General features: G+C 42.2%; 1 protein-coding gene across 1 annotated transcript in view; it reads left to right on the top strand.

Moving 5' to 3' along the window:
- Positions 1-10,074, top strand: part of smpd3 (sphingomyelin phosphodiesterase 3) — a 72,850-nt gene extending 62,776 nt beyond the window's left edge. The window contains exons 8-9 of the mRNA XM_061823177.1: positions 4,671-4,839; positions 7,921-10,074. Coding sequence (XP_061679161.1) covers positions 4,671-4,839; positions 7,921-8,022 — 271 coding nt within the window. The 3' untranslated portion in view covers positions 8,023-10,074. The remainder of the gene's footprint in view (positions 1-4,670; positions 4,840-7,920) is intronic.
- Positions 10,075-14,468: the final 4,394 nt, after the last annotated feature.

The raw sequence follows: 14,468 nt of genomic DNA, 5'->3' as shown, positions 1-14,468 counted from the left end.
TTTTCTCAGAATTGCCACAACAAATCTAACACCAAACTTTAAAACGTAATTTTTAGTATGTCTTTAATGAAAAAAAAGTCAGCCGGAATGGACCCATCTGTTTTTTCACCTCATGTCAGGATGTTGTGAAGAAAATAAGTATTTCAACACCGTGCTATATTGCAAGTTCTCCCACTTAGAAATCATGGAGGGGTCTGAAATTCGGAGTCGGAGGTGCATGTCCACTGTGAGAGAGATAATTTCAAAAGAAAAATCCAGAAATCACAATGCATGATTTTTTTTTTTTAATGATTGATTTGTGTAAAACAGCTGCAAACCAGCATTTGAACATCTGTCTATTAGCTAGAATTCTGACCCTCAAAGACCTGTTAGTCTGCCTACAAAAGTCCACCTCCACTTCATGTATTATCCTTAATCAGTAAGACTTAAACTTGTAGCGTGGCCAAGACCAAGGAGCTGTCCCAAAGTCACCAGACACAAAATTGTACAACTCCACACAGCTGGAAAGGGCTACAGAAAAATTGCCAAGCAGCTTGGTGCAAAAAGGTTCCACTGATGGAGCAACAGTTAGAAAATGGAAGCTAAACATGACGCTCAATCTCAATTGGAGTGGAGCCCCATGCAAGATATCACATCGTGGGGTCTCAATGATCCTGAGAAAGGTGAGGAAACAGTCCAGGACTACACGACAGGACTTGGTCAATGACCTGAAAAGACTCGGGACCACCATTTCCAAGGTGACTGTTGGTAATACACTAAGACGTCATGATTTGAAATCATGCATGGCACGGAAGGTGTTTTTCTGCACATAGGACAGGACGACTGCACTGTATTAAGGAGAGGATGACCGCGGCCATGTATTATGAGATTTTGGGGAATAACCTCTTTCCCTCAGTCAGAGCTTTGAAGATGGGTTGTGGCTGTGTCTTTCAACATGACAATGACCCGAAGCACACAGCCAGGAAAACCAAGGAGTGGCTCCGTAAGAACCATATCAAGGTTCTGGCCTGGCCTAGCCAGTCTCCAGACCTAAACCCAATAGAAAATCTTTGGAGGGAGCTGAAACTCTGTGTTTATCAGCAACAGCCCAGAAACCTGTCTGATCTAGAGAAGATCTGTGTGGAGGAGTGGGCCAAAATCCTTCCTGCAGTGTGTTCAAACCTGGTGAAACTACAGGAAACGTTTGACCTCTGTAATTGCAAACAAAGGCTACTCATACAATTCTGAAATGTCCTCTTCTTAAAAATGAGCTTCAGTCCCAGAAGGGGCATCAGAAAAATCTGAAAATCTCTGTTGTTCATCTCCCATAGCAAGTGGCACAGCATCTTCTCAATGGCCACTGTCCCAGTGTGACATCTGCAAAAGATGTTGCAGGCAATATGGCCACCACTGGGATGTCAAGTGAGACTTCCATAACTTTGCGCATTAATGACACACTATTCATTAATTTTTTTCATATAGACATCCATCCATCCATTTTCTTCACCACTTATCCTTACAAGGGTCGTGGGGAGTGCTGGAGCCTATCCCAGCTGTCAAAGGGCAGGAGGCGGGGTACACTCTGAACTGGTTGCCAGCCAATCGCAGGGCAGATAGAGACAAACAGCCGCACTCATAATCACACCTAGGGGCAATTTAGAGTTTCCAATTAATGTCGCATTTTTTTGAGATGTGGGAGGGAGCCGGAGTGCCTGGAGAAAAACCACACAGCCGGGTCCGGGATTGAACCCAGGACCTCAGAACTGTGAGGCCAACACTTTCGTGCTCATCCGGCGTGCCGCCTCAAGAAAGGATCTTTCTTCTTAAAAGATAATTTCAATGGCAGATGGTCGTTTCATTATTTTTTCGTCTCCTTCACCAGCTTCGCTTGCAACGCTAACTTCAAGAGAGCTACACATCACCCCCGCAGAAGGCAGGGTACAGCCAATTGCAGGGCACATTGAGACAAACAGACGCACTCACAATCACACCTAGGGGCAATTCAGAGTGTCCAATTAATGTTGCATGTTTTTGGAAAGTGGCAGGAAACCGGAGTGCCCAGAGGAAACCCACACAGGCAGGGGGGAGAACATGCAAACTCCACACCGGTGGGTCTGGGATTGAACCCGAGATCTCAGAGCTGTGAGGCCAACGCTTTACCAACTGAACCACCGTGCCGCCTGTATAGCCATTGAAGTGAAAAGTATTATATGTAGTTTTCATCACAATATATACTTTAAAATCTATATATTGCTGTCAGTGGACCTTTAACACTAAAAAGTATTTTGTTGTTGTTGTTTAGTTTTGAAATCTAAGCATCTGGTTCTGACTTGGCCCGCATGTCAAATTTTAAAAGTCAATGTGACCCCAGAGGCCAAAAATTTGCCTACACCTCTGCTAGACAACACTGACGCAGCGTCTCTGAAGTGTGAGAGAGGTAGCTAACCTGAGTTCTTTCCTATATGCTGATTAGGAAAATAATCAATCAACTCAATGAGATTTTTAGGACATGTGATTTCTAAAATTTGTTTCACTCTTAACTTCCATTAAGACCTTACTTTTGTGCAATTATTCTGTGTCTAAAAGTCTCTAAAATAATATTTTCACTTCTAGATCGATCCTATCTTTTGACAACCAAGCTCCATCCATCTTCTACCCCTTTTCCGGGTCAGGTTGCGGGGGCAGGAGCTTCAGGAGGAATACCCATAGTTCCCTTTGCCACTTCTTCCAGCTCTTCTGGAGGGATCCCGAGGCGTTCCCAGGCCAGCTGAGACACACAGTCTCTTCAGTGTGTCCTGGGTCGTACCCGCGTTCATTTTCCGGTGTGACGTGCTTGGAACACCTCACCAGGGAGACATCCGGATCAGATGCCCCAACTACCTCATCAGGCTCTTTTCAATGCGGAGGAGCAGCGGCTAAACACTGAGCACCTCCCGAGTGACCGAGATTCTCACCCTATCTCTAAGGGAGAGCCAGGACACCCTGCGGAATAAACTAATATCGGCAGCTTTTATCTGGGATCTTGTTCTTTTGATCACAACCCACAGCTCATGATCATAGGTGAGGGTAGGAACGTAGATCAACTGGTAAATTGAGAGCTTTGCCTTTCGACTTACTGCAGCTCCCTCTTCACCACAACGGACCGATACAAAGTCCGCATCACTGCAGATGCTGTACTGATCCGCCTGTCAATCTCCCACTCCATTCTTCCCTCACTCGTGAACAACACCCCAAGATACTTGAACTCATCCTCTTGGAGAGGAGTACGCCGCCCTTTTCCGACTGAGATTGAAGGTGCTGATTCTCATCCCACCCGATTGACACTCAGCTGCGGACCACTCCAGTAAGCGTTGGAGATCACGGCTTAACAAAGCCAACAGAACCACATCATCTGCAAAGACCAGAAATGCCATGCTGAGGGCACCAAACCAGAAACCCTCAATGTCTCGGTTGGGCCTAGAAAGTCTGTCCATGAAAGTTATGAACAAAATTGGTGATGGAGGGCACCACAGTATTGTCACAAAAGTGCTTTTTGCACTGATTGAAAATAGCTTGTCATTTCTCAGTCGGATGGTGATTTTTGGAGAAAATAATTTTTCATTTTCACCCTCAAAATGCCAGGAAAAAATGCACAGTAAAATGAAAATTATGTGGATGAACACAAGACGTTTTTACCAGAGCGGGAGAGCTCTTTATTTTTTTATTTTTTATTTTTGGTTAAGTGCAACGTCTAGCCACTGTGCCTTTTGTTTCAGACATCTGTCGCATTTCACAGCTTCAAATCTTCAGCTCATTCCATGCTAACATTGATCTGGAATTTCCAAAAGGTATCCACTGCATTAGAGTTCCAAACGGCAGGAGCAAAGAATGGTGAGGGTCTTGTCCACTTGTCCCGCATCAGCAAAATCTTCAGTAGTCCTCACACTGTCCTCCCCATTGAAAATCCCTCGTCGCCGTCTGTCTCTTTCTCACCAAACACAGGCCTCACTAACTTGTGTTAGCTTTTTGCTAGCATCATACCAAAGTCCAATGCTCCCTATTAGCCTCTGTCTTAGCGGCTAACTCCACCAACCTACGTTGTAATTTGAGTAGTCAACCTAACAACACACTATCGCAATCATCGTTTCAAAAGACCTTGTGGAACCCTTTGGTTAACTTTAATAAATGTCCACATAACATTCCACTATTCCTCATGTCATGGCAATGAAATCTTCGCTCTCTCCCCTCTCTTTTCTCGAACATTCTTTCCCTTCCTAGACACGTCACTTCCTGTCTTTTGGCGTCGACTGTAAATCGTTCATTTATATGGATTAGAATTATACATTCACATACAAAAATATTTCTTTTTCACAAAATAACAGAACACATTTCAATCCAAAATCTCAATTCAATCCAAAGTAAAAATGAATTCAGCACACCTTCGATTCAAACAATATTTCATCACATAAAGAAAACCTATAACCTCATTGCTACTCAATGTGAACTTTTACTTCATTGCTATTTAACTACAAATTTTACTTTTTAGAATATACAGATATGTTTTAACTGTTGCATTTTTTTAACCGTTTTACACTGACCTTCCACATGTTAACAGGTCTGTTTTGCTTTAACTATTGCACTTTTATTCTCTACATTTCTTGTTTGGATAGCATCACAGTTTTAAACATCTCTCATGTCATTTGTCACTTTAGAGTGATGGAGAATGAGGAGGGTAGAAAGGAGTACTTGGTGTTTCCTCCTAGTAAAAGCCAATCTCCCACCAGCACCCAGAAAGGAAGGAAAATTCCACTGAAAGGCAATGGACGTCGGATTGACTACATCCTGTACAGTGACGAGGGCCTTCAACAGGAGTGGAAATTGGTACGATTTAGGAACAATATTAAAATGAAATTAGTCTTTGAAATAATTTTTCACAAATCCCTCACCTTTAACCAAAAAGACTCAATTGCAGATCAGAAGTGGCCAATTGTAGTCGCATCAGTGGTCTGCCTTCTCACAGTTGAAAAAAAAAAAGAGAAGCAAAACAAGTTCTAAACATTTTGCCAAAGTTTTAATAAAGGGTTTTAAAAAATGTTGTAACACTAAATTTTAGGTATTTGTTTAAATGATTTATCGATGTGTATTGGTAGAAGGGTGTTAAGGATGGAGCTGCCAGGCAAAAGAGCGAAAGGAAGACTAAAGAGAAGGTTGATGGATGTTGTGAGGGTAGCCATGAGGGCAGCTAGGGTTAGAGAGGAAGATCCACAAAATTGGTTTAGATGGAAAAAGATGACACACTGTGGCGACCCCTAACGGGACAAGCCGAAAGGAAAAGAAGTTTATCTGATTTAAAAAGTATACCATTCTTTTTTATTCTCTTATGTTTGTCTTTAGTTTTTCATTGTAATTTGTGTTATTTCAATTACATTTGACAATGACAATAGTCTCATTAAGCACAAGCCCATCATAGAACATTAATTTCCAATTACTTTCAATACAATTGCATGGTGGAGCACTCAAGATGTGTCTTGGATGTTGAAATGGGTTTTCAAATCAAACACAACAATCCAAACGCATAATCCATCCATTCATCCATTTTCTTAGCCACTATCCTCATAAGGGTCACAGGAGGGCTGGAGCCTATCACAGCTATCAATGGGCCAAAGGCAAGATACACCCTGAACTGGTTGCCAGCCAATCACAGGGCACATAGAAACAGTCAACAGTCACACTCACAATCACACCTTGGGGCAATTTAGAGTGTCCACTTGATGTTGCAAGGTTTTGGGATGTGGGAGGAAACCGGAGTGCCCGGAGAAAACCCATGGGGCAATTTAGAGTGTCAACTTAATGTTGCAAGGTTTTGGGATGTGGGAGGAAACCGGAGTGCCCGGAGAAAACCCATGCAGGCATGGGGAGAACATTCAAACTCAACACAAGCGGGGCCAAGAAGTTCTCAGAACTGTGAGGCCAACGCTTTACAGAGGCATCACCGTGCCGCCCAAACACATCAATTGTACTGAAATTGAGAAAAAAAATAGATTCTTTGTTTTCAGCTATTTTTTAGAAAACAACAATGCACTACCTACCCAAGTCTGGATAATTGTTTCAATTGATGTGGTAAATGGTTAAAAAGGGTTAATGTGTTTATCTAAATTCACTATTGTGTCACAAATGGAAATTAGATATTTAAATGTCATGTAGCTGGTAGGTTGAATAATGACATAAATATGGATCAAAGAAAAAATGTAAATAAAATAATAAAACAAAATAATCGTCTTGCATGCTAAATGTTTGTATAGGTGATTTGAAAACATAAAACATGATTTCTACAATATATTGTCACTTACTGCTACCTTGTGTTCGAACGTGGTACTGTAAGAGTTCATGTTTTTTCTCCATATACTGCACAAGGCCTACTGGCGATCTGCTACATCGTTATGACCACTTGAACAATATAATGATACTCATGCTTTTGTAACCTTTCTGACCGTGTCAGTCAAAAATGAGCATAACTAACTTTTTATGTTTTAGAAACAGCAATCATGACCATAAGAGAATAATATAACAAGCAAGAGCTTTTAAGGAGGAAAAAAATTAGTGTAGCTGAAAAAACGTACGAGGTGGAACCTTCAAACAGGTATTTCTCCCAGTGCTTTAACATTAAAAAAAAAAGTCCTCCAAAACAGTAATGTATGCACAAGATGGGCGATGGGAAATTTCATTGTGTACGTCAATATGCCATAACTGGCATAAAGCAACTGGCATCTTTATCTCATATGGTTCAAACTTGGATAGTTGGCCAGACAGTAAAACTTACGGTATCTATGGCATTCTCAGTCACACATTGTGTATTTGACATGATCCCATGTGCTTCATGAAATTCTGTAGGAGATCAGAGCATCATTAATTACACTAACATTATAACTTCTTCTTTTTGTTTCGGCTTGTCCCGTTAGGTGTCGCCACAGCGTGTCATCTTTTTCCATTTAAGCCTATCTCATGCATCCTCCTCTCTAACACCCACTGTCCTGATGTCCTCCCTCACAACATCCATCAAACTTTTCTTTAGTCTTCCGCTCGCTCTTTTGCCTGGCAGCTCCAGCCTCAGCACCCTTCTAACAATATATTCACTTTCTTGCCTCTGAACATGTCCAAACTAACATTGTAACTAGTGGTTCCAGATTCTCAATGACTAAAAGTAGCAATAATTTACAGTATCTGTACTCTCTAAAGAATCTCTGGTCGAATGAAAGGCAACATTTATAGACAGTGGCGAGGCCAGCCATGATGGAGACAGTGGCACTGAAGAGGTAACAGGAAGCAGAACTGGAGGTGGAAGAAATGAAGATGTTGAGGTTCACTCATGGAGTGACTTTGTTGTATAGGATTAGAAATGAGTTCATCATAGGGACGGCCGGGGTTACATGGTTTTTGACTGGCTGCCCTTCAAGTTAGGACCACTGCTGGTTCTCCATGACAAAAATTAAGAAAAACCTCTCATTGGAGTCATCTCATTGAACTCTTGCAGTCCACCCAAAGAATTTGCACAGCACAGAACCTTTGCCAAACATAATTGAACTTGGCAAAATTCCAAGTATATATCTCTGACAAAACGGCATAAGAGCAAAGGATTTTTTTCTTAACTTTTACAAAAAAGCTAAATTTTTCTTCATGTTTTCTGGTATTTTACATGTCTGGCAGATGTAAGCAGGGCAGCATTTTGAAAGTTATTTTTAATTTAGGATGATTTATTTTGCAATAATACTGTATCCTGTCAATTTTGATTCACATTTGTGTTCAATAAACATTTAATTGTAGTCTATTCCATAAATCTTTACCCTGTTTGGTCCCCAGCCTAAATTGTGCTTTGAATTTTGGAATCCTGTAGAATCTGAACAAAATAATATGATAGCGTTTTTTGAATAATTCCGAATAATGACCTTCTTCCTTCCTCTACAGGAAATAGAGGAATTCAACTTTGTAACGCAGTTGGCTGGCCTCACAGATCACCTGCCTGTAGCCATGAGATTGGCTGTCTCCACAGGGGAGGAAGAGTCTTAGATTTATTGACCACATGCATTGGTCAAAAGTGGTGTCATTGAAGGGTGACAGACAGTGAAGATGAACGGATGATGTTTTTTGGGAAAAGGAGCATCTTGAGAAGGATAATCATTTGAAATGGGCATAAGGGAAAATAACCCCACTGCTAGGGAATAGACAAAAATACAAAATAACGAAAGACTAGTGTGTCTGAGAGTTGGGGCAATTACAAAATAAGAGGAGTAATCTCACCTCCACCCACTCATACACGTAATTCCCATTTGAGTGTTTAATACCTTTGGCATCTCTGATACTCGCCCTGTGCACAACACATTCCCTATTGCACTCCTGCAATGAATAAAGACAGTAGTTGCAAGTAGTTTATTGGCAAGCAATTTCCACATCCACATATGACGTTGGGGAAGGATGTTGCCATTTTGAATTTATCGTGGACTTAACCATATATACCACAGTGACTCAAAAACAATGAAGTGAAAGTGCACCTTAATCCAGATCTGCACAAACATATACTGGAGTACAGTTGCTGACAGGATTCTACAATGTCAATGATCTACGTCACTATGTCATGTTTCTATCCTAAAATGCTACTGGTCTCGTCATTAATTAATTGACCTTACCTGTCGCTCACCTCAACAAGTGTCTTCTTTAACAACTAACAAATAGAAAAGCAATGGAATAAAATTTAAATAGTGTGATTTCTACTGTTTTGTAGGGGCTTAAATACTTGTTTAATACTATATAAATCACTTTCAAATGAATAACTAAAGGTAAATAAGATATATACGAACAGTTGTCCTTGTAGCATGTTTTACAACTTTAAGGGAAGTAAAGAAAGTAGCTTTTTAAATCTTGCTGATGCATGATGGAAAACGTCATCCTTTTTCAATTTTAATATAGCAACTTAATGAAGTTTGAGTATATCTATGTAATGACTTTGGAATATCCCCTGAGACAACGACTGTGCACTAATGCACTCTTCTGCATGTTAAACTCCGCCAGGCTAGTGTTACCTGACACTGGCTTACAGTATATTCTTTAACAGCCATATCAGAGATCCTGGTTTGTTATCAAAAATATGTCCCCAGTTGGTTTGAGTCAGGTGAAAAGAGGGTGTGGGATCTATACAAAGGCCCGCATGGCGACAAAGAAGCCATCTTGAGTACTATATTGTACAATTGGGGTTTTTACCGAGTTTTTTTTCTAATTATGTTCTTCTGAATGGGCTATGAGGATGTCACAAATAGAGATTAGAAAAAATACTCCACAAGACATTATTGCTTTAATTTGGAGTAACCACCTTTATCACTTTTGGACGAGGTCAGTCATGTCAGAGGTGGCACGGCACAGAGCAGTGGCCTGGCCACGCCCCTCACAGGAACGACCACCCATGGCAGTGGGCAGGCTATGCCCAAGACATGACATGAGTCCAATGGTGACTGAAACATTATATCGGCTTTTTATGTGTGTTACACATCGGTGAGCTACTAATAGCACAAGAAGAAACTTTTCCGAATTGTATTTGTTTGTGAAGCATGAACAATAACAATCAATTCAGGTTACCAGGGTTGATTTGTCATTTCTGCTCTTTGAACAATTTACCATCTGTTTGTTTGTGTCTGTGTTTGTTCGTTTCTTTGCTTCTTCACTCGGGCTTTCATTCTGGCACAAAATGAGACATTGATACAAATGTGTGTGCCTGTGTGACATAATTTCACACATTTCAGTGCATATGAATTGCTTCTCCAAATCAAAGTCAACAGAGACCCATCTCCATATTTATATTGTAATGTGCGTGAAACAATTACAGTGTGCTCTAATCAGATCAATATACACACTTCCCATGTGGCTGCTCTTGCCACTCCTTTTAGAACACACATGAACCCCATTATTGATGTAATTGTTGTCTCATTTTTTTTTCCCTAAAATGCTTACATTTGGATGTGAAAATATAATCACCTTCTTTTGTAAGACTAACGTTTCCAAATTGGATCAGACTTCTTGCTTGCATCACAAGTAGCTGTGTGCCTATTTTGCAATCCAAATAAAACTATCTTGAGCTGAATTGTTGATATTTTTAGTAAAGGAATAAGGCGTTGTGTGCTGACGCTACAATAACTTTTTTTTTCCAAACTTTTCCCCATATTATCTGTAAAGGAGGCCTAAGTATTCTCAGAATAGGACGTCATAAATTATTCACTCATGATAATTTCTTACACTTTTTGGAAGGTACGTGACTTTAGTGGGTGTAATTTGGTGAAGAATAACACGGAAGTGGGCAAGGTATTTGGTTGGTTCAAATATAAAGTATAAAAATACACTTTAAGTAGAGTTAACCATCTACCACCCACTGTATGTCGATTATTTCCGCTAAATGACAATATTGACAAATAACAATAATAATAATTTCAGGATGCCATAAGTCTCAGTTTTGTTAAATCACTATTCCTTATGAGTCATGGTCTGTTCAGGTTGGCATGACTTTCAACAGTTATATAGAGGAATTCCAACTATCTCTTAAAAATTAACCGACCTGCAGTGAGCCAGAAAACAGGATGTTCATTTTTCACTTTTCGAGCTGCATTGTTCCGTACCGTAGCATTAGGTTTGTCATCAGATTATATGAGATGTTTCATTTCACTCTCCTTTGTAACTTTGTCTTCTCCAATCTTTCAATGTTGATCTTGTTAAATAAGTTCTTTTTTTACTGGGGTTGTCATGCTTGGTCTCAGTCATGGAACTGAGTAATCAACCTTTTTTAAAGATAAGATTTGCTTGAAAAAGAGAAGGAATTTCTCTCAAAATGCGCTTGTATCGATTTATTTAATTATACTTTAATTTTAGTATTTCATGTATAACTTAAGGCAGCACATTGGACAGATCGTTAGCACATCTGTCTTACAGTTATTGTCACAGGTGTGCGTGAGTGTCACGAACGAGCCTCGTGGGCGGACCAAAATGCAGGAGTCGGGAGACGCAGATGTAATTCGGGAAAAACGTTTATTATTGCAAGGTCGGGGTTCGGGCATGCAGTCAGGTGCAGCAGCGGTAGTCAGGACGTCGGGCGTGGAGAGCAGGTCAGCGGGCAGGCAGGAGTCGGTACACGGGAGATCGATCAAAGCAGGCAGGAGTATCAAAGGAGTCAGGCTTATGGGGTTGGTCGCAGAACAGGCGGAGGTCGGTACACAAGGGTTGACGATCAGGGATACGGGAGTGCTGGAACGCAGCATGAGTTGCACCGATCTGGCGGTGGACCAGTCGTCCCCCTGGTCCTATATACACCGGGGCCAATCGGCCAGCATGAAGCGCAGGTGTGCGTCTCCCAATCAGCACGGTCGTGCGGGAACCCGAACAGCCAGGGCTGGACCATGATAGTGAGCCTATTCAAGCTATCTTCAAGTGAGAGCTGAGACACACCCTGAACTAGTTGCTAGCCCGTCACAGGACATACTGTAGAAACAACAATTTACACTCATTCGTACCTACGGGAAAGTTTGAGTCTTCAATTAACCCACCATGCGTCTTTTTGGGATGAATCAGATACACCTGTGTGAGGTCGTTAGCTGGATAAAGACACCTGTCCACCCCATACAATCAGTAAGACTAAAACTTGTAACATGGCCAAGACCAAAGTGCTGTCCAAAGACACCAGAGACAAAATTGTACAACTCCACACAGCTGAAAAGGGCTACAGAGAAATTGCCAAGCAGCTTGGTGAAAAAAGGTCCACTGTTGAGGCAATCATTAGAAAATGGAAGAAGCTAAACATGACGGTTAATCTCAATTGGAGTGGAGCCCCATGCAAGATATAACCTCGTGCGGTCTCAATGATCCTGAGAAAGGTGAGGAATCAGACCAGGACTACACGACAGGACTTGGTCAAACCTGAAAAGAGCTGGGAGCACTATTTCCAATGTGACTGTTTGTAATACACTAAGACGTCATGGTTTGAAATCATGCATGGCACGGAAGGTTCCCCTGCTTTTAAACCAACACATGTCAAGGCGTGTCTTAAGTTTGCCATTGACCCTTTGGATGATACAGAGAAGTCATGGGAGAAAGCTTTGTGGTCAGATGAGACCAAAATGGAACTTTTTGGTCATAATTCCACTAACCATGTTTGGAGGAAGACGAATGATGAGTTCCCTCCTAAGAACACTATCCCTACTGTGAAGCATGTGACTGGTAGCATCATGCTTTGTGGGTGTTTTTCTGGACATGGGACAGGACGACTGCAGTGTATTAAAGAGAGGTTAACCGCGGCCACGTATTATGAGATTTTGGGGAACAACCTCTTTCCCTCAGTCAAAGCATGGCAGATGGGTCGTGACTGGGTCTTTCAACATGACAATGACCCAAAGCACACAGCCAGGAAAACCAAGGAGTTGCACCAGAAGAAGCATATCAAGGTTCTGGCATGGCGTAGCCAGTCTCCAGACCTAAACCCAATAGAAAATCTTTGGAGGGAGCTGAAACTCTGTGTTTCTCAGCGACAGCCCAGAAACCTGTCTGATCGAGAGAAGATCTGTGTGGAGGAGTGGGCCAAAATCCCTCCTGCACTGTGTGCAAACCTGGTGAACAACTACAGGAAACGTTTGACCTCTGCAATTGCAAACAAAGGCCACTGTACCAAATTGGTTTTCTCAGGTGTTCAAATACTTGCAGCTGTATCACACAAATAAATTGTTAAAAAAATCATACAGTGGGAGAACTTGCAATATAGCAGGGTGTTCAAATACTTATTTCTTCACTGAATATGACCTTTGTGAGGACAAGTGGGTCAAATCATGAATGGATTCGTTCTAATAATACCATTTATTTGGGGAAAATTGGAGTGACAACTAATAAGGACTGAGACCGGGGTGCAGGGGCTAATTGTGATTTAAGGATTAACAATAAAAAAAAATGGAAAACATCCAGGTTTATATTACAATCACACTGGGACCATGAAAGTACCCAGATCCCAAGCAAATAGCACATCAAATAGCTGAGTATAGTGTGACAACGTGACAGTCGCGTGATCTTCCAAAGACAAAACGTGACAGCACTTTCCATGTAGACTTAAGGAATTGTTCTTCCAAGAAAGAATCCATCCATCTATTCATATTCTTAGCCGCTTATCCTCACAAGGGTCGCGGGGAGTGCTGGAGCCTATCCCAGCTGTCAAAGGGCAGGAGGTGGGGTACACCCTGAACTGGTTGCCAGCCAATCGCAGGGTACATAGAAACAAACAGCTGCACTCATAATCACACCTAGGGGCAATTTAGAGTTTCCAATTAATGTCGCATCTTTTTTAGATGTGGGAGGAAGCCGGAGTGCCTGGAGAAAACCCACGCAGCCGGGTCCGGGATTGAACCCAGGACCTCAGAACTGTGAGGCCAACGCTTTGTGCTTATCCGGCGTGCCGCCTCAAGAAAGGATCTTTCTTCTTAAAAGATCATTTCAATGGCAGATGGTCGTTTCATTATTTTTTTCGTCTCCTTCACCAGCTTCGCTAGCAAGAGCGCTACACATCACCCCTGCAGCAAAAGAAGGACACTAACAAATCAACCAGTAATTGAAAACCCCAACACTTTCATCAAACTCCCAATGAAAAGGAAAAAGATGGATTCTTCCACTTCATTCACTTCAGCTGGTTGGCCTTCCCAGGTGCCTCAGCAGCATTGGGGTTTATGGTAAGGGAATGTTACACCTGCCTATTTCCAGCCTGGGAGACGAGTAGAAGTGGGCCAAAGTCAGACTGGAAATGGTGCTACTGGATTCCAGTGATCCGCTTGTGACCCAGACTGCCCCCAACCTGGCCATTGCAAGGAAGTGGACTCCACTGGCTGCAACTGACCAGGCAAAGGCAGCACTCAAGCACAAGGACATTGTTGGCTGAGTGCAGGAGGAGAGGAGTTGCCTTGGGTTTTGGCCCAGCAGACCAATATGGAGTAAAACCACTACTGCTGAGGCGCTAGCTGGTTGTCCAGGACGTACATCGGGAAGAGGAAGCAAAAAGGTGCACCCAAACTGTGTCACAGGGAAAGCAAGGGCAGTGGTTGGCCTGGGAAGGAATTGAAGCAAGGAATATCACCTGGAAAGAGCTGTGGGAGATGGAGGTGTTCAGGGCAAGCTTTACCATTAAATCTGTATATGACATCTTGCCTTCTCCCACAAACCTAAACCAGTGGTATGCCAGAGATCTCTAATACCTGTTATGTCCAAGTCAACACTGAAGCACATCCTGGTTGGATGTAAGATCAGCCTTACTCAAGGCCGTTACACCCGGCGCCACAATCAAGTGCTGAAGTGTTTTGCTGGTGTTCTGGAGAACCAGCAGATGAGGGTGAACACACCCTTGTCAGCCAACTCCCAACCAAGGCTGTTTGTTCGGGAGGGGGTGAGTCAAACCAGCCACACCAACAAGCTACCAGACAGCGGACAGCTGGGCAGTGCACAAGATTGGA

This window comes from Syngnathoides biaculeatus, chromosome 6 (assembly GCF_019802595.1).
Source record: "Syngnathoides biaculeatus isolate LvHL_M chromosome 6, ASM1980259v1, whole genome shotgun sequence".
NCBI classification, from domain to species: domain Eukaryota; kingdom Metazoa; phylum Chordata; class Actinopteri; order Syngnathiformes; family Syngnathidae; genus Syngnathoides; species Syngnathoides biaculeatus.
Note: the sequence above shows the minus strand (reverse complement) of the source record. Positions and strands in the feature narration are given on the sequence as shown.